The following is a 20641-nucleotide window of genomic DNA, read 5'->3' on the forward strand; positions in this document are numbered from 1 at the left end:
GCCCTGGCACCATACAACCCGATGTTAGTTCACAGTGCCTCTATCAACTAGAGCAACTGGAATGATCCCTGGGGTCAACTTTCTGTTACCCATCTACTCGTCTAGACTTCTCTTGAAGAGGGCCAGCGAGGTGCTGTACTTGACTTGAATGGGAAGTTTATTCCAGAGTATGGGCAGTCTCTGGGTGATGAACCTGTCACTCCAGCATGTTCTGTTGATTGTGGTAATGAGGTTGTGATCTCTGGAGCGTGTGGCATGGGGGAATTGGGATTTCTTTAGGTGCAGCATTTCAAGTAGGGCTGGGTCTGACATGGCTTTGTAAGTCAAGCAGAGATCACCTCTAAGTAGACCATAAGAGACTGCGAACAGCTGAAGTTTCTGGAGTCTGGCTATGTAGGACATATGCTTAAGGCCTAGGATCCTTTTTGTAAGGTACCTTTTGTGGCCTCTCCAGTTGTTGCAGGTGTCTGGTCAGGTACATGCCAAATGGGGCATTATATTCGATGACTGGTCTAATGAGGGATGAGTAGAGAGGGATGATGACCTCTTTTTCTTCTTGGATGCAAAACCTCTGGTTATGAGATGTGCCACTTAGAAGGACTTTCTGACCACTGTGGCAATGTGGTGGTCGAAAGTGAGGTGGCTGTTGACCTGGATGCTCAGATCTTTTATGGCCCCTTCAGTGTTCAGTGGGTTAACACTGACGTGGTATTTAGTGGGGACTGAGTTTTTTCCAAAGGGAATGATAACGCATTTTTTGGCGTTGAGCTTAAGACCATGGTTCCAACACCAGCCATTGATCTCAGTGAGCCCCTTTTGTAGGATGTCTGCATTACTTGGGAAGTTAATAACGATTCCTAGCTTGCAGTCATCAGCAAACGTGGTCAGCCAGAGTCCCTCTGTGTTGGCCTGAACTTCTGAGAAGTAGATGCTAAACAGGAGAGGGCCCAGGATCGAGCCCTGTGGGACTCTACTCATGACTGGTTGACAGTCTGACTTGGAGTCTGCAACTTTCACTGTGTGGGTCCTGTCTATGAGCCAATTTGCAACTCACCTAGTGATATAAGGACTGATGCCTAGTTTAGTGAGTTTATCAATGATACCAGAGTAGGGAATGGTATCAAAGGCCTCGGCCAGCTCGAGATAGGCTGTATGCACTGCCTTATCCTCATCCACAGTCTTGGTGACTTCCTCGAAGTAGTCAACCAGGTTCAGCAGGCAGGATCTCCCCATGACAAAGCCAAACTTGTTTGGTTTCAAGAGTTTGGAGATTGCCTATATCTTTGTTAAGCAGGTCCACGATGACGAGCTCCATAGCTTTACATACCAGACTCATCAGGCTAATAGGGCAATAGTTCCCGGGGTCTGTAGTCGCTCCCCCTTTATGGAGAGGGAAGACTGTAGCAGTGCGCTATTTGTTAGGGACAAAGCCAGAGGTAAGACTGTGATTGAACAGGGCACACAGGTGTGGTGCCAGTTCATTTTGTAGCTCAAGTAGAATGCAGCCAGGAATATTATCAGATCCCATGGACACTGTATTCTTGGCTTTGGACAGTGCAGCTTTTTCCTGTGCTGCAGAAATGATGAGTACCAGGCTTTCTTCTGGTATTGTGATGGGGCCTTTGGGGGGGGGGTAAAGTTGGCACTGAATCTGTCGGCCAGTATGTTGGCTATATCTGTTGGCTCAGTATAGGAGGTACCATTGTGCAACAACTCTTGAGCAAATCTGGGTATTGCCTTGGAGGTTCTTGATATATCTATAGAAGGCTTTGTGGTTGTTCTTGGTGTCAGCAGCAATTCTGCCTTCATAGCTGGCTTTAGAGGATTTGATAAGTGATCTCAAATTTTTGTTGTGGCTGACAAGGGAGTTTTTCCAGTCTTGTGACTTCACTTTTTTCTGCAACAGTTTCTTCCTTCTGTTGTAGAGTTTGTCGATGGCTGGGGACCACCAGATTGGGTTCCTTTTTTTGGAGGAGAGCGTCTTGGTTCTATTTGGTATGGTAAGTTCCATGCATTTGTGTACGTACTCATACAGTGCATTGGTGTATAATTCGGCAGTCATGCAGCTATTTTCCATTTGCATGGGTGCTGAGAAGTTAGCCACCTCTGTTTTTAGGAGCCCAAAGTCAGCTCTGGAGAAGTTTTTCAGGGTGGTCACCTTTGCAGGGGGTATAGGTGAGATGGAGATTTCCATGGTGATCAGTTGTGGTCAGATTAAACCAGGGAGGAATTGACTATTGGTGTGGAGCATTGGTCTCCCATGTTGGTGATAACCAGGTCAAAAATGTTGCTTCCTCTAATGGGGTTCAGAATGAGCTGGTCCAGGGCATTGGAACTGATGAATTCTAGGAAGCGTTGGGCCAGTACATTGGTATTTGAATAGTTTTCCCAGTTGATGGAAGGGAAGTTGAAATCACCCAGTATGAGTGTTGGGCTGGACTTTGATAGATTCCAGGGTGCTTAGGAATGTGGAGTGAGATTCTAGGGACATGGTTGGCTGATTTTGTGTGTGCATGTTGGGGGTGCCTATGCTATCACAGTGTGTGGACTGGTAGGGTGAATACTAGTGCAGCTTGATACAGAGATATGTTAATTAGTAACTATTGAAGTGGTTCACTATGCAGCTTTACCTTGCCTGTGAATCAGAGATTCTCTCTCTCTCTCTCTCTCTACACCATGCTAACGTACCAGCCTGTGTTATCCAATTAGCACTGGTAGAGAGAATCTTTCTGATTCTCAGGGATAGTCTCAAGGAGATGAGCAGTTGATGAGCTGTCATGATTCCACATTTTGTATCAGTGTTAGCTAAACTTCAGCTCCAATTTTTCTTCTGCCTTTGCACTGGGAAAACAAAACATGACTTTCAGAATTAATTTAGCTAATCAATAAAAAGACAGCTTCCAATAGTCATATTTATGTTTGAAATGTACTCCTATAACACTGACACAATCAATTAGAATGCTTTACAGGGAGGGAACTTCCTTGCATATCAAACAAAAAACTACCAAACGTTACCAACAAAATTCACAGCATATTGACCGTACCATTAGGAAAAACTATTAGCCAAACTTGGTTTGGCTGAGTTAGCTGCACCTGTTTGCAGTACATGTAGTATAGAATGCTTAAATGGTCATAGCAATACATTTAGAAATGTATACTTAATAAACCAAAATGGTTCTCTTCTGTTGTTTGTACATGACTATTTTATAAAGAAAAATATCCCAAATAAAATGCCACCATAACAGACAATGCACACATGTTAAACAGAATATTTATTTTCTTTACATGCTATACAATTTAAAAGAACTACTGGAAGTTGGACATATTTATACTAACATCTGCATATATGGACATGTCTTTAAGAGAACACAAAGGAACCCAATTGAAGGAGCGGCATCACATATTACTTTAATGCACCAAGTAAAATGGCTTTTATTTGTACCATAAACTCAATCAGAGGTAAAACATTACTTATAAACTTTTAAAAACTGCCCCTGTTCTTGTGCTAGACAATGCAGGGCTTGAACTAGCAGTTTAATGACTTTACTAATCATTCACAAATGTCATTGTTAGATAACAGTGACATCTGTCTCACCAAGCAGACTCTGCAGTCTCAGTACCCTCTCACTGACAAGAGTACTGACTAAATTAAATAATGAAACGTTTTAATTTTACAGCCACACTTGGTAGCAGCAATAATTAAAACAGGTACAGTGAATGCTAATCAATGTAGCATTTCAAAGTTAAGAGAACATTATGCAAGTTAAAATCTTTAAAACTATGTGGAAAATATAATATTTTAGAAATGGAGATTCAGATATGAAGCACATTATTTTTCTCTCTGCTCTGGAACGAGCAACCTTTCAAACTTCTTCCAGCTTTCACTCACTCACATGATCTGATAAAGCAAATCTTAGAGTTCCAGTGTTAATTATAGCAGCAACAATTAATTACACGTCGGATTTGGTTTGCAGTTTATCAGACCATGGATATGAATGCAACTTACAGATTGAGTTATCAGTACTAAGGAAGTAGTTAGTACCACAAGCTTCTTAATTTAATAAGCAAATTAAATTATTATGACAATATTCTCACAGATAATTTCAAGGACAACAGGTTATTTGCTGTCATTTCATTATATATATATATATCTATATATATATATTTTTCTTCACATTAGTACCTGTTTTAAAAATATGTATGAAGAATCCAGCAATGCATGAAATCTATAAAATGCCCATGTAGGGTTTCCACAAAAGGAATACTATACAGACATTCCTGGTCCTTGCTCTTATAAGAGTTTCCAGTCAATATACAATATTTAAACCCCAGAGGTTTAACATTAGTACCTCAGTGGCTTTTACTTGTAAAGCAATGAGGCCTGTTCAAGTATTAGACAAACTCTGTGAGAGTTTTCAGGATAATTTTCAGTTGTAACTTTTTATTTTAACACCCATGTCAGTTATATCCCCAGTCCACCCCCTTGCTGGTGCACTTTATCAGATCTCTCAAATCTTGAAGAGCACAGGGAATGCCAGCTGGCTGAAGGAGCATGTTGGAAAAGCCATTTAACATAAAAGCACACACAAGCGTGATTAATCAAGTGGTGAAAGTTATTAGCTAGAAACAGACTCCGTTCTATTTCTATCACTTTTTGTTGCAGTTTGTTGTAACTGTTGTCCTTTTAAAAGTTCTGATCCAAAGTAAATGTTAAAAAAACTTCAAATAACTCCTTCATGCCACGGAAAGAACTCTGTCTGCTGGAAAGATGCGATTGTTCCACTCTCAGTTCTTCCGAATGTATTTCAGATGACTTCTGTAATGAAACATATCAGAATGACATATCAGACCATAGTTTAAATGACCATTGTGGAATTACTTATTTCTGACCTGCTGTAGTTTCTTACAGCTCATCTCACCCTGCCTGTTGTTTATTTATTTTACACAGCATCATAAAGAATATGGCAAGTAACTCCCTCCAAACATTTTTTTATTCATTTGTTAAGCCCACCGAACACAAGTGTTCCTTCTCACGAGCAATCTGGGAGCACTATCTAATTAAGCAACTTGCTCAAAGTCAAACAGTAGGCAAAAAATAGTGGAAGGAATCAAACCTATAGCTTTGAATACAGCAACAGAGTGTTAACTGCCAGAGTAGTTCATTGATATTTTCTTAATTAAGTTATGACACAAATTTAGTAGCGTTATAACTCCTCTGTGAAGCTAACATTAGGATGTTATGCAGTATTCTGTCCCTGCTTAATTAAGTACTACACCTGTTAATTAAGTACTACACCTGTTAATTAAGTACTACACCTGTTTGGAGTGAGCATAAAGGCATTTAGTCAACAGGACTTATGAGATTAAAAGACTGCACTGTAGGCACAGTATCATTGATTTCCATGACAAAATGGCTAAAAGGGACATTCAAAGGCTTATCTGAAACATTTCTATTTGAGTTTGGAGTTCTTCCTATTAAAAAAAGAACTTACCTTTTGTTATCACAAGATCAGCTAATTCACTGTTAAATGTATATATTATTATAGCCAAGAAAAAAAAAGGACTGTTTTTAACACAATGCAGATGCTGATTCAAGAACAAACTTCCACTAAATATATTTATTTATTTATTTGACATTCATTAACCGGGTTGGTCCAGCTGGGCAGGAGCCCATTTTCAGTGGAGACCCAAGGAGAAAAGCTCCAATTACAAAGAAATCCAACAAGAGATATACAAGTGAATCAGATTTCTTGCATAGGCTTTGTAGGAAGGTATAGGTGCTTATAGGAGTTCAGAGGGAAGGAGCACCAATTGTATAAAGGGGACATATCAGGTAGGTTCAAAGCAGAGACATGATTTAGTGTTGAGAAGATAATGTTTGAGTTCCTTTTTAAAGTGTGCAGGGTGTATGATGGAGCAGATGTTCAGAGGAAGTTTGTTCCAAGTGTGGGCTACAGAGCAGTTATATTGCAGTTTGCCTGTGTTCTTCTTTGGATGATCTACATTCAGAAGTTGTTGGTTAGAGGTGCGGAGGGTTCTAGAAGGGGTATAGGTAGATACAAGAGTAGTGAGATCTGGACAGTATGAAGGCCTATATAGAATGAAGTGAATAACTTGAAATTGAGAAAGTATCAGTAGTTGAGGGAATTTGAACCATTGTAATGAGTTCAGGGCAAGGCAGTGATGGGAGTTGTAGGGGGAGTTAGTAATGAATCTTGCAGTTTTATAGTAAGTTTGTTACAGTTTATTCATGGTAGTAGCTTGTATATTGGTTAGTATTGGGGCTGCGTAGAGAAGGGAAGGCAGGCGGAAGGAATGTACTAGGGATTTTGTTATGATAGAGCAAGCCAAGTTTCTGGTGTGTTTTTTTTATTCCTTCCAGGAAGTGTAAGTTAAATTTGAGCTCCTCATCTACAATGACGCCTAACATTTTAGTGTGTGGTTCAGGTTTTATGGTAAATGTAGATTTGTGATTGGAAAAACAGCGGGGAAGAAAGAGCAGGAGCTTGGTCTTCTTAGGGTTTAGGATAAGCAGATTGTCAGATAGCCATTTCTCTGTGGATAGAAAGGAGTTTTGAGTAAGGGTGAGAAGGTCTGTGATACTACTGGAGACTGAGATGAGTGCAGAGTTGTCTGCATATTGTATAAGAGAAGATTGTCAGCAAGAGGCGAATAGTTCGTTTGTAAAGATATTAAATAAGAGGGGACCCAAGATAGAGCCTTGAGGAACACCTGTTGGAACAGATATAAAGGGAGAGTAGGAGGAGAGCCATTTCACAGATTGCTGCCTACCTGAGAGAAAGCTGGAGAACCAAGCAAGAGGGAAAGAAGACAGGTTGAGGTTAGCTCATTTGGAAAGTAGTATAGGGTGAGAGACTGTGTCAAAGGCTTTGGAAAGGTCAAGGAAGAGGCAGGATATTAGCTGATTGTTATCAAGGGCATTGGCTATGAGAAGAGGGTGGTGGATGTGCTGTGGTGGGGACGGAAACCATGCTGAGCGGGAGTGAGAAGGTTGTGTTGGAGGAGATGGTTGAGAAGTTGTGAATGTATGCATTTTTCGAGCAACTTGGAGATGGAAGAAAGAATAGCAATGGGACGATAGATGGATCAGTGGAGTTGCCACCCTTATGCAGTGGGAGAGTATAGAAGGATTTCCAGATAATAGGAACTGTAGTCTCTTGTATAGATATGTTAATGAGAATGGATATAGGATAGGCTATAGATTCAGCACTGAGTTTGAGAAATGTAGGAGGTAGGTTATTGGTAGAGGGAGAACATGGTTTAAGCTTAAGAAGAAGGGAATTGATGTAGGAAGTTGACACAGGTTTAAATAAGAGATTCTGGCTATGAGGGTTGTTGGTAGTAGTGATAGTTTCAGCATTAGTATTTGAGGGTGTAAGGTTTTGGATAGTGTCAATGAAGTGTTTGTTAAGCTGGGTAGCAATTTCAGGAGGAGATTTGTTGGGGTAGGGTGAGGGGCTAGAAGGCTTTCCAGGGTAAAGTATTTTGTTAAGAATAGTCCAGAAGTTATATGGTAAAGCAATGACATAAAATAATTAAAAAATAATTCACCAAAAGTCTGAAGCCAGAGACATTCTCCAATAACTCAGTCCTCAGAAATTATGCTAAAGCTAATCTCCTAAAACTAAGTGATGACTTGGCTAAACTAAACATCCCTTTCCAACCTGATAACCGCTCTGTGTATGTGGAATGCTTTACTGCCACATTCTATGCACATATTAATAGCTGCCTAGATGCTGATGGTCCCCTCCCTGATGTAGATACAATATCAGATTTGAAAATAAACGCCCATGGAGGAACCTAGATATAAATACTCTACAACAAAAGAATAAAAGCTCATTGCATGTGAAAATAAATCTAACACGACCTTACAAGGTATTCAGGTCTCTGATCAAATCAACCAAAGCTAGATACGAGGTGGAAATAGTCACCCAGGCTAAAGATAACCAGAAAGCTGCCTTTAACTACCTTAGAAACCTCACAAACAATGCACTGCAGTGAGCACTCAGACCCAGAGGACACAGCCACTGTAATAGAGCATAAATTTTGGTCTAAATTCACCCTGCTTCCTTATTCCTAAATCACAAACTGATATCCACACCACCCCTCAAATCTCCAAAGAACAAGTCCTCAAAGCCCTATCCAAGCCCAAAACCACTGCTCCTATAGGTCCAAATAACATACTAGAGTGTCTACTGGATCGCCTGAAACTGGACCTCTCAACCCCCCCCCCCCATACATATATACATATATACACACACACACACACACACACACACACACACACACACACACACACACACACACACACAGGGAACTCAATATCAGCCTCCAAAAAGGCTTTGTTCCAGACTAATGGAATACAGCAACAGTCATCTGCATGCAAAAATGTGGGGCATCAATGGACCCAGGTATTTATAGAACAATAATGCTGACCAGCCTTATCTGTAAGGCTATGGAGAAGATCTTTATGGAATTAATAACAATGGCCATATATATCCTACAAACTCCTGATCCCAGCCAGTTCAATTCTCTCAAAGGCAGATCCTGCCTCCATAATCTGACTTAGATGAGAAGATATGGAGGAATGGATGAGGAAAAACAGTACACACCACATATCCAGACTTTGCAAAGGTGTTTAACACCTCAGAATACATTCAGTAAGCACAACACATATGCACACATACAGAGCACAAAGCGCTTCCATTAAACCGGCTTATGCTGAAGTTATTAATAGAATACTACCTAAGCCTCCCAGGCTAAAGACCAAAAACCCTCGGGCATTAGTTCACACAGCAATATACCCACCGTCACCCTTTACACCCACACTTAGGATGCATACCTCTAAGAGTCACAAGGGTGCAGACTCCAAGCCACTATGGCACAATGAGACTGCATCAAACCATGGTAACATTTTAGGAACAAGTGACTTTATTGTAAGGAATATGGACATCACCCTCACCACATTGGATATGAATATGGTTACAGTTAGCTGTCCCTCTAGAGTCAGAATCCAAGACATAATAAGGGCTTTTTAGATCCCTCAAGCCTGACAATTATGACTATGACCTGATAGTGGTTTACAATGGGATGAATAACCTTATACACTCTACCAGATGGATGTACAGAAGGATACGACTGGATTTGTTATGCATGTGTTTGAGGCATGAAAGATACTGGTCTTGGCTGGCACTTTGCCAACATTCAGAATTATAATGCGAGTCAAAGACAAGATAATTTGATTTTAATAACTGGCTTTTTAACTAATGCCATTCTATGGAGATTCAGTATGTGTCAGCTTCTAATCAAATGGCTGATAAGCCTTCCTGCTTTAAGAGGGATGGTCTGTACCTCTCTTAGCAGAGATTTCACATTCTATTTAAAGCCTATACTGCCCCCATAGTGCCTTTTTAGACAGAGTCCATCTGATGAACCTTCCAACTTAGAGATTCTAATATGGAACACATTACTGTAGCTCTTCTCAGTGCCAGCAGTCTTAACAAAAAATACCTGAACTTGAAGCCTTTCTGCAATGTGAACAAATTCATATATGTGTTGTGATGTCCCCCCTCTGGACCAGTAATCAAGGAGCCTGACACTGGAGAGGGACATTCACTTGGAATACAAATGGATACACTTATTATTATCGGATGCAGGCCTCTCTGCATCAACCACAATTTCACTTAAGAGCACAGGGGGAACACACTCAGTCCAAGGTCCGGATTTCTCAATCTGTCTTCCTCCAGGTCCCCAGTAAGACTCCCCACTGGTACAGTTATAGGGTTGAGACCTCAGCCGAGTGTTCAAGCCAAGTCCTCCAGTATCCACTGTGTGAAACCAGTGCTTTGTGTCCCTGCTCCAAGTAGCTGACACATACACACAGACTGTGAGATTTGATTTTCAGACACACACCTGGGAAAGGCTGGCACAGATTTACTAGCTATGCCCCCTTCTGCCCAGATTATAAGGTAGCTACTCTGCCACCAGACACCCCAAAGCCAACCCCTCTAAAGCTCTTGCAAGGGTACCCAATTACACATAGTGAAACTAATATTAATACAAATGGTAACGTTGACCAAACAGCCAGGCTTTCAAGAGTGGCCACAATGTCACCAACATATACAAGTATTCACAAAGGTTAAAATAGTTTCTAAAGGACCAGCCACAATGAAAAGTTTCAATATATTTAATAATAAATAAGAAAAGAACATCAAAATACTAAATATCTATTTACAGTAAACACCAGAATTTCAATCGCAGGAAATATTAAAATAACAGAGATTAACAGATTTACACAGTTACAGAAAAACAGTACTTGACTAATCTCACTATATTTTCTTAACTGATTTAGAGATGGTCCATGGTCACTTAGTAGAGCAAGGCAAGGTGAAGTTGGTGAGGGATTCTTCTATTTCGGGGTCTAAGAAACAGACTGCTATTGAGACTTCAGTCTACTCTAATATTAAAACATTAATCCTGTAAATAATGACATCCCATATATATGGTCATCTGACTTCTGGTTCCCATGCAACCCCCATTTCTAGAAGCTGTCAGGATTTATCACACACAAGTCAATAATACACACACAAGAGCTTTGCTCAGATCTGGTGCAGTTTCTGGAAATCATAAAACAATTACAAACTTCTGCTCCTCCTACAGAGACTAACAGACCATGATTCTTACAGACACTGTGTCTCTGGCCTTCATTCAAAACTGTGAGATAACATATTTATGGCCTAGGCCCAGTAAATGAATTTCTTAGTATTTCTCAAAGTTTGCTGCAGCTGGATTGTGATTAACCTCTTCTATTCCAGTATCCCTCTGTTAAAACATATACATTTCATTCAGTTAAAATAATACATGTGTATTTCTTTTCTGTCCAGCAGGGCACACTGTTGGTACATTTTTTACACAAGCATCTGTACAAATCAGTTTGATATTTAAATAACATATAATTCTTTACTAAATTCCAGCTAGCTGTGCTGGCACATGTTACACATCAGCTGCCCTACTTCTCCTGACAAAGACGGCAATACCTCACATTGTCACATCTCTCCCCCCTTTGAAGACTCAAGCTAGTTTTTCAAGTAATCCTTGAGAAACATTGCTTGAGAGAAATGGGCCTATCTGGAATACATTAACCCATACCCTGTCTAAACAGCTCATCTGAATTGACACTGCTAATGCGACTAAGGTGCTACACTGTCATATCATATGCCTACAACCCTAAGCTCCACCATAGTAACTTGGCATTTTGCTGGCTGGCATCCTGTAGCCATAGATCCCCCTTAGACGCCTCCTGCCTCCTACTGCAAATACTTAGCACCATGGCCTCCCTGCCATGGTAAAGTTTCATCATGTTAACATGATACAATTTGGGCCCCTGACTCCTGCCTTGCAGTTCTACCATGCAGTTGACATCACTGACCTTCCTTACCACTTTGAATGGTACCTGCCAAACTGCCTGCAGCTTACTGTGTCTGACAGGAATGAGAAACATAACCTGCTGTTCCACAGCATACTCTCTGGCTCCAGCATTCTTGTCATACCAGACCTTTTTCTGCTGTTTGGCTCCTGACAGGTTCTCCTGGCCCAAGCTCAAGAGTTCCCTAAGCCTTGTCCTGAGGTTTAGAATGTATGCCACAAGAAACTCCTTGTGGGATTCCTACTCACCCTCCCACTCATCACAAATCAAATCTAAAGCCCCCCTCACCCTCTGCCCATACAGCAACTCTAAGGGTGAAAAACCTGTGAATTTCAGGGGTACATCTCTTTAAGCAAACAGCAGATGGGGTAAATATGTGTCCCATTCTCTCTCAAACTGGTCTGCAAATGTTCATAGCATGGTCTTTAGTGTAGAGTTTAACCCTTTCAGAAGACCATTAGTCTGGGGATGGTAGGGGGTGGTCTTTAGGTGCTTTACCCCACAGTGCTTCCACAGACAAGCCAAAAGGTCTGACATGAAACTGGCACCTCTGTCAGTATTTCACTCAGGAAACCTACCTTGCTGAAAATCTCTAACAAAGCATTTGCTACCTTCTCTGCCTAAATGGAGGACAGAGCTACCACCTCAGGGTATGTAGTATCATTATCTACTAACACCAGGATATACGTCTTCGCTGTGGAACTTGGGGTACTTAGAGTCCCCACAATATCCATAACTACCCTTTGAAATGGCACCTCAATCACAGGCAAAAGCATCAAATGAGCTCTGACCTTGTCTCCTGCCTTGCCTACTTTTTGCACTGCTCACAGGTCCTGCAGTACCCTGTTACATCCCTTGTAATCCCAGGCCAATAAACGTTCTGCATAATACTTCTCTTGGTATGCTTTATGCCCATATGACCTGCAAAAGGAATGTCATGGGCTATGGCTAGAAGTACCAGACGGTAGGCTCTAGGCACTATCAACTGCTGTATTACTTCACCCTCTAGCCCTCCCTCAGGGGTCTTCTCTCTATACAGTAACCCTTTGTTCTGGTATACAAGTTCCCCCTTTCCTTGAGAATTATGTGCCTACTTAGATACCTCCCTCAAGCCTTGTAATGTAGGGTCTGAGAGCTAAGTCTGTCTCAACTCTGCCTTTGTAACACTTCCTAGCTCCCCTTCTGCAGGAAGTCTGGTATCCTCTGATAGTGGTACCTCACTGTAAGCCTGGGTACTACCACTCACCTCTGCCCCTGAAGTCAGTCTGTCAAGGCAATATCAGTACCTACCAGCAGCTGTGGCTCACCTTCAGGCTCACTGTTACAGGGTAGCTCCCTCCCTGAAACAGCCACCGCACCAGCCCTGGCCTCAGGTGTGGTGTCTGTCTGGGTCTTCCCCATGCTACCAGGCCCACATGCCTGTCTCTAAGCCTGACTGCATGTAACTGCATGCACACAAGGTACTGCATTATCAAAATCATTCCCTATCAGAACATTTGCATGGACATCCTCAGACACATCTACCTGCTAACTTCCTTTTCCACCCTTTCAGTCCAGGTAAACCCTGGCCAAAGGCATTTGGAATGGGTTCCCTCCTAAAGCTGTGACTGAAATGGACTTCCCAAGCAAGTACTGTTCCTCTTTAACCACTGTAGGTTTCACAATGGTTACATCAGAGGCTGTATCTCTTTTAGCAGTGGCCTGTTTTCCATTCACTAAGATAGGATATAACCTCTTGTAATAGTTTGGTAACCCTGTTGTCTCCAACTTACCAATGGCATACTGTTATTCCCACTTTCTGGCTCCCCCTCCTTTTGTTTCCCACCTTGCCTCCATGGAGATCTATAGGATACATGGCCCCACTGGATACATTTAAAACATTTAACCCTTGGTCCTAGCCATGTGCCTGAACTAGTGGCTTCCCCTGTTACTGAGGGACTCTGTTGGGGTGGTTTAGAATGTCCATCATGGGTTCCCTTATATTCATGTGCAGCACTGGGTATCCCTTTCCTGTGCAGTGGTGCCCTGCTTGGTAAGTAGAGATCTCCTTTTTTCCCCCAGCTCATCTGCAAAGTTACATTCTCAGTCTGCCAACAGATTTTCATATCCTCAGGCAAAGTGCTAAGGGCTTGTTCCCTCACCAAAAAGTATGCCAGCCCTTCAAATGTGGTGACCTGACACCCACTCGCCCACCTATGAAAATAAGTGCTTACCTGAGCAATGTAATCATACACACTTTCATCTGCCTTGTGTCTATGCTCACAAAACTTTTTTTGTAAGCTTCAGGTGTTAACTTAAAACATTCAAGTAAACATTTCTTTACTTTTTCATAGTTTAAACAGTCAATATCAGACAATTTAGAAACAGGAGTTACAGTTTTACCATTGAGTAATGGAGTCAGGAACTGTACCCAGAGCCCTTGGTCAACATTATACTGTTTATATACCCTTTCAAATATATGGATAAAATATCAAAATTATCACCCTCTGTAAACTGTGGAAGACATTTACTGACCTTTATTGCTTCTGGGTTTCAGTTATTTCCTTCCCCATTACCTCCATGACCCTGGAGAAGAGTCAGAATCTCCCTCTCATGTTGACACTGCCTCTCTGTTTCTTCAGCCACCAAACAATGCAGTCTCTCAATCTATTCAACCTTCAAACACTGCAGTCTCTGTTTTTCTTCCACTCCAAACACCACAGTCTCTCTGATTTTCATTCCAAAGGTTTGGTCTCCAGTTCAAGTATCTTTAACTCCAGATGGATTTCTAAGTTCTCTGAGGAAAAGGTCAACTTTCCTCTTTCTGAGGGCTGCAAAGTTTCATCAACAGACTGATTATCCTCACGGATGCTGGTCTGAACTTTGACTAAGGTTGAATCAATTTCTCTTTAGTCAGGCTGGCATGCTTCATTCCTTTGGCTTCACACACCTTGGCCAATTGGTTCTTTGTCAGCTTGACATAATCCTCTGCTGACATCTTTGCCTGCTTTGTCTTACTAAACTAAACTAAACTAAACTACCAAAAATAAATAGAACTGCTATGATAATGAAATTATGAATGCTTACCTTGTGGCTGCTGAGAGGTCAAGAACACACCTTTAGTGACAACTGCTTACAGGCTACAGAAGTTCAATTAATATCCCACCACTGCCACCAATATGTGATGTCCCTCCCTAGACCAATAATCAAGGAACCTGAATCCTCACCATTGCCAGTGAAGATTGACATTCACTTGGAATACAAATGGGTACACTCAGTATTTCCAGATGCAGACCTCTCTGCATAAAGTACAATTTCCCTTAAGACCACACAGGGAACATACTCAGTCCAGAGTCTGGATTTCTCTGTTTCCCTCCAGGTCCTAAATAAGACTCCCCACTGGTACAGTTATAGGGTTGAGACCTCAGCTGAGTGTCCAAGCCAAGTCCTTATATGAAACCATTGCTTCATGTCCCTGCTCCAAGTAGATGACACACACACACACACACACACACACACACACACACACACACACACACACACACACACACACACTGTGAGATTTGATTTTCAGATGCACACACATACCCGGGAAAGCCTGGCATAGATTTACTAGCTATGCTCCCTTATGCCCAGACTATAAGGTAGTTACCCTGTCACCAGAACCCCCAAAACCAGCTACTCTAAGGCTCTTGCAAGCGTACCCAATTATACTGAGTGAAATTAATATTAATACAGATGGTAATGTTGACCAAACAGCCAGGCTTTTAGGAGTGGCCACAGTATCACCAACATATATAAGTACTCTCAAAGGTTAAAATAGTTTCTAAAGGACCAGCCACAATGAAAAGTTTAAATATATTTAAAGCTACTTCTGATAATAAATCCCAGGAAAAGAATAAAACAGGGACCGTTCCATGTTACAACTGTAAATGTTGTAATGATATAAAGAGACAGAATTAATTTATACATCCAGTGACTAACAGGAGGTTTATATTTAATTGTTTTGCTACTTGCAAATACAGCCAATATAGTGTATATGGCTAATTGTTTAAATTGCTCAGTTTTCTATATGGGAAAGAGTATTAGAAAGCGTAAGGACAGTATAACTGAGCATAAATCTGAGATACACAGGTAATTACTTAATAATGCACTTGCAAAACATCTAATAGAAGAAGGAAAGGATCATAGGTTTCTGTTTAAAGTGGTTGATCAGAAAGTTAAGAATGGGAGGGGTGAGAATTTAAATAATACACTTGATGCATGTGAATACGAATGGATTCTGCGGTTAAAAGCTGACTGCAAACCAGGACATAACAAAGCAGTTAATATAAATATTAATATTAAGAAAGAAACAAATGTTACTGAAATAAAAGTTTGAAAATGAGTGAAAAAAGCATTTTAATATATTTTACTATATTGAACTGTTTTTTATACTATTTTTGTGTTTACGTTGCTGACCGAGTCTTACTGGAGTTTGTGTGTTAATGTCATTGTATGATTATTTAATTGATTTATTGGCTGTGTCACATGATTTTAGTATTTAAATATGGTCTTGATTTTAATGTTGTATAAACACTATAAACACTGAAGAAGGGTACTCCCGAAAGCTTTGTGGTCTTGAATAAAATCTACAGTTGTGACGCTCAGCTTGGTTGTAGTTTGGAGTTTTGTTTTGTTTGTATTCCTGGTTCTCCAGAATGGTTCAACTTAGTCCTGTTCCTTTTGTAGTTTTTTCTAGAAATATTAAAATAACATAGATTAATAGATTCACAAAGTTACAGAAAAACAGTACTTAACTAATCTCACTTTATTTTCCTAACTGATTTAGAGAATTACTATTCCTGGTCAATTACTAGAGCAAGGTAAGATGAAGTAGATGAAGGATCCTTCTATGACACGTTCCAAGAAACAGAATGCATCTGAGACTTCAGTCTCCTATAATATTAAAGCATTATTTTTGTACAGAATGACATCACATACCAAGCAACCACTACCCCAAAACAAAACACGTGCAACACATAGCTCACAAAGCCAGTGTGCCGAACAGTCACAGCCCTTAAGGCTAAACAACACACCTGATACACTTGTAATAGGTGACTCTATCGTCAGGCACACTGACGTCCCGCTCACCAGGCTGAACAAGGAGAAGGTCACGGTGAGCTGCCTGTCGGGTGCTAGGATCCGCCACATAACACAAGCACTCAGGTCACTCTAGGCAAGTACAAATATGACTCAGTCATTGTCCATGCTGGTGTGAATGACCTGAGACGTACCTCCCTGGACTACATGGAAAGAGACATAGAGGAGCTCTCTGAGCATGTAGCCCTGGCCGGTATGACCCTGACCTTGAGTAGCATCTTACCCTCACCAAGAATGATGCCACAATATGAAGACAAGATGATCAGTTTCAACAATTGGCTTAAGTATTAGTGTCATTCAAAGGGGATCCAATGCCTGTCAGCCTGGGATGGCATGCTCGACAAGCCATGATGCTTCGCTAGGGACAGCTTGCACCTGTCACCCCTGGGCTTTCGGATATTGGCAAAGGCTCTTGCTACCCCCATAGTGCCTTTTTTAGGCAAGGCTCAAAAGACAAACCCACCTCCATAGGTATCACAAGGGATAAGAAACTAAGAGTAATGCTACTCAACGCCAGAAGTCTAAACCTCAAGATGCACGCACTCGAAACTCTCCTTAGCATGGAGAACATTGGTATCTGTGCAGTAACAGAAACCTGGTTCAAGGCTCCCGAAAGCACCCCAGCACTACCAGGTTATACCTCATACCATGCTTTTCGGCCCCAAAACTTGGACCGAACCACAAAAGGAGGGGGAGTATCAATATTCGTCAAAGATACCCACACCTCCAGGTTTGTGGCACAGGACGAAGCATCACAGACTATCCATGTGCAACTAACAGTGGGTAAAACTGCCTTCCAGTTTATTGCCTGCTACAGACCACCCTCCCAAACCCAGGAACCCCACTCGGCCTTCCTGAGAACACTGGAAAATATGAAGGTCTCTCCAAACACCATTATATTGGGCGACTTCAACTACCCAAACATAGACTGGGAGCATTACTCTAGCTCCAACACCCTAGCCCAAAGGTTCCGACAATTTATAAACTCAAATGCTATGGAACAACTTGCTGCCACTCCCACAAGAGGGGAAAACATACTGGACCTGATCATCACCAACATGGGGACTCTATGCTCCAGACCAGAAGTGTATCCCTCACTGGTAAGATCAGACCATAAACTAATCTCACTGGATAGTCACATCCTGACCCCACCCCCTGCCCAGAAAACCACAATGAAAAACTTCTCTAAAGCAAATTTCACACTCCTCAAAACTGAGGTGGAATCCTTCAAAGCCCCCGGGCCTGTGGAAAATATGGCCCAGACAGCAGAATCCTTTATAAACGCATTCTATGAACACCTTCAGGAATGCATGGATCATGCAATCCCAAATAAAATCAAGACCCAATCCTCCAAAGGCAGACGTCCTGTCTGGTGGACCCCAGCCATAAACAAACTACACAATAGAAGGAGGAAGCTACTACATGATAGAGCAAAATTCCAAAAAGGGAAGGCATCTCTGATCAGTATTAGCAAAAAACTACGGGCACTCATAAAATCGTCTAAGGCCAGCTTTGAGAGAAAAATTGCACAGGACACTAAGGATAATCACAAGGCTTTCTTTAGTTAAGTTAGGAACCTGGGTGGGAATTCCCAGATATGCTCAGAATTAGTCCAAAATAACAAAAAATACACCGAACCCACAGACATTGCCACCATCCTAGCTGACAGGTTCAGCGCAAACTCCCCCCCCTCCCCACCAAAAGGGGAAACATCTATCCCAGCAGAGTGCTGCCCCCTTGACATCCCAGATGCTCAGGTAAGAGCCGCCCTCTCCAAAGCAAAAAACACAGCATCAATGGGACCAGACAGTGTCCCGGGCTGCATCCTACATGAACTCCAAGAAGAGCTAAATCCAAACATAAAACTACTGTTCAATCTCAGCCTTACTACAGGATATATACCCAAAGAGTGGAGTACAGCAACAGTGGTCCCTCTCCACAAAGGTAGTGCCTCAACGGATCCTGGAAACTATCGCCCCATAAGCCTGACTAGCTTGGTCTGCAAAGCTATGGAAAGGATCATCATGGATCTCATAAATAAAGATATTGGGGACCTACAGACACTGGATCCTACCCAGTTCGGCTTTGTTAAGGGCAGATCCTGCCTTTTAAACCTGGTTGATTTATTTGAAACAGTCACCAAGGCCATTGACGAGGGGAAGGTGGTCCACACAGCCTACCTGGACCTTGCAAAAGCCTTTGATACAATACCCCACTCGGGCATTATAGATAAGCTCACCAGCTTAAATATAAACCCCTATGTCACTAGATGGGTTGCAAACTGGCTCAAGGACAGAACCCACATGGTTAGAATTGCTGGAGCCATGTCAGACTCCACACCAGTTACAAGTGTCGTCCCACAAGGCTCAGTCCTAGGACCTCTCTTGTTCGGTATATATTTCTCGGAGGTACAGGCCAACACAGAAGGACTGTGGCTGACCAAGTTCGCAGATGACTGCAAACTGGGCTCCATAATCGACTCTCCAGCTGACACAAGCATCCTCCAAAAGGACCTCATAGAAACAGACAACTGGTGCCAGAGCCATGGCCTCAAGCTAAACGCCAAAAAGTGTATAGTCATCCCCTTTGGCAAAAACAAAGTGCCCACAAATTACCACATAGGTGGTAATCCATTAAGTACAGAAGAAGTAATTGGGGACCTGGGGACTCAAGATGATAGCAATCTCTCATTTGACAACCACGTGGCCAAAGTGGTTAGAAAAACATTTTATATAGCCCACCTAATCATGAAGGGATTCACGTCTAGATCAGGGGAGGTCATCGTGCCTCTTTACTCATCCCTCATCAGGCCCATAATTGAGTACAATGCCCCTTTTGGGATGTACCTTACCAGACACCTGCAGCAACTGGAAAGACCCCAAAAGTACCTCACCAAGAGGATCAAAGGGCTCAAACAGATGCCATATGCTGCCCGGTTAAAGAAACTCCAGCTCTATTCAGTGGCATACCGCCTGCTCAGAGCCGATTTGTGCCTGACATATAAAGCCATGTCCAACCCGGAATTAATGGACATGCTGCACCTCAGAAAATCCAAATCCCATCGAGCTACGCACTCGAGAGACTTGAACCTCAGCACTGAAATAAATAGGACATGCTGGAGGGACAGATTCATAACCCAGAGGCCCCCTTCACTCTGGAATAAAATCCCAGTCCAGGTTAGGCAGAGTCCCTCATTGACTCTCTTCAAGAGGAATCTTGATGAGTGGATGGGAGATCATAGGTTTACCCCGGGTATCACTTCTGTGTCACTGTTAGACAGAGGCACAGTATACTAACCTTGAAAAAGGGCATAGCAAAATTAATTTAAAATGGGTGGCGACAGCCAATCACACTCTGGCTAGGCTAATAAATGCCCTAGGGCAGATAGCCTAGTATGAACCTATGAACCTACATCTGGTCATCTGACGCCTGGTTCCCATGCAACCCCCCATTGCTAGAAGCTGTCAGGATTTATCACATACATGTCAATAATACACACACAAGACCTTTGCTTAAATCTGGTGCAGCTTCTGTCAGTCTTAAAACAATTACAAACTTCTACCTCCTATAGAGACTAACAAATCATGTTTTCACAGACACTGCATCTCTGGCTTCATTCAAAACTGTGAGATTACATCTTTATGGCCCAGGCCCAGTAATTTAATTTCCTACTATTTCTCAAAGTTTGCTGCAGCTTGATTGTGATTAACCTATTCTTTTCCAATATCCTCTGATAAAACATATACATTAATTCAGTTACAATAATACATGTACATTTCTTTTCTGTCCAGCATGGCATACTGTTGGTACATTTTTAACACAAATACCTATACAAATCAGTTTGATATTCAAATAACATATAATTCTTTATTAAATTCCAGCTAGCTCTGCTGGCATATGTTACATATCCGCTGCTCTAATTCTCCTGGAAAAGCTGGCAATATCTCACTTCATGTCTACTTACAGAAACATGGTTTGAGAATATGAAAGCACTCTCTGTATTCCTATGTAAAATAACTATCACATCTTCAGATCCACTGGCAATTGTGGAGGTATATCAATATTTGTCAAGGA

At 41.8% G+C, this 20641-nt stretch overlaps 1 protein-coding gene across 1 annotated transcript in view; it reads right to left on the bottom strand.

Annotated features, from left to right (window-relative positions):
- Nucleotides 1-3255: 3255 nt before the first annotated feature.
- The window catches only part of MAP7 (microtubule associated protein 7), a 1390439-nt gene continuing 1373053 nt past the window's right edge, over nucleotides 3256-20641 (bottom strand). Inside the window, exon 23 of the mRNA XM_044076419.1 lies at nucleotides 3256-4816. Within this exon, the coding sequence (XP_043932354.1) occupies nucleotides 4806-4816 (11 nt within the window). The 3' untranslated portion in view covers nucleotides 3256-4805. The remainder of the gene's footprint in view (nucleotides 4817-20641) is intronic.

This window comes from Protopterus annectens, chromosome 1.part1 (assembly GCF_019279795.1).
Source record: "Protopterus annectens isolate FY-2018-M chromosome 1.part1, PAN1.0, whole genome shotgun sequence".
Classification (NCBI taxonomy): Eukaryota; Metazoa; Chordata; order Ceratodontiformes; family Protopteridae; genus Protopterus; species Protopterus annectens.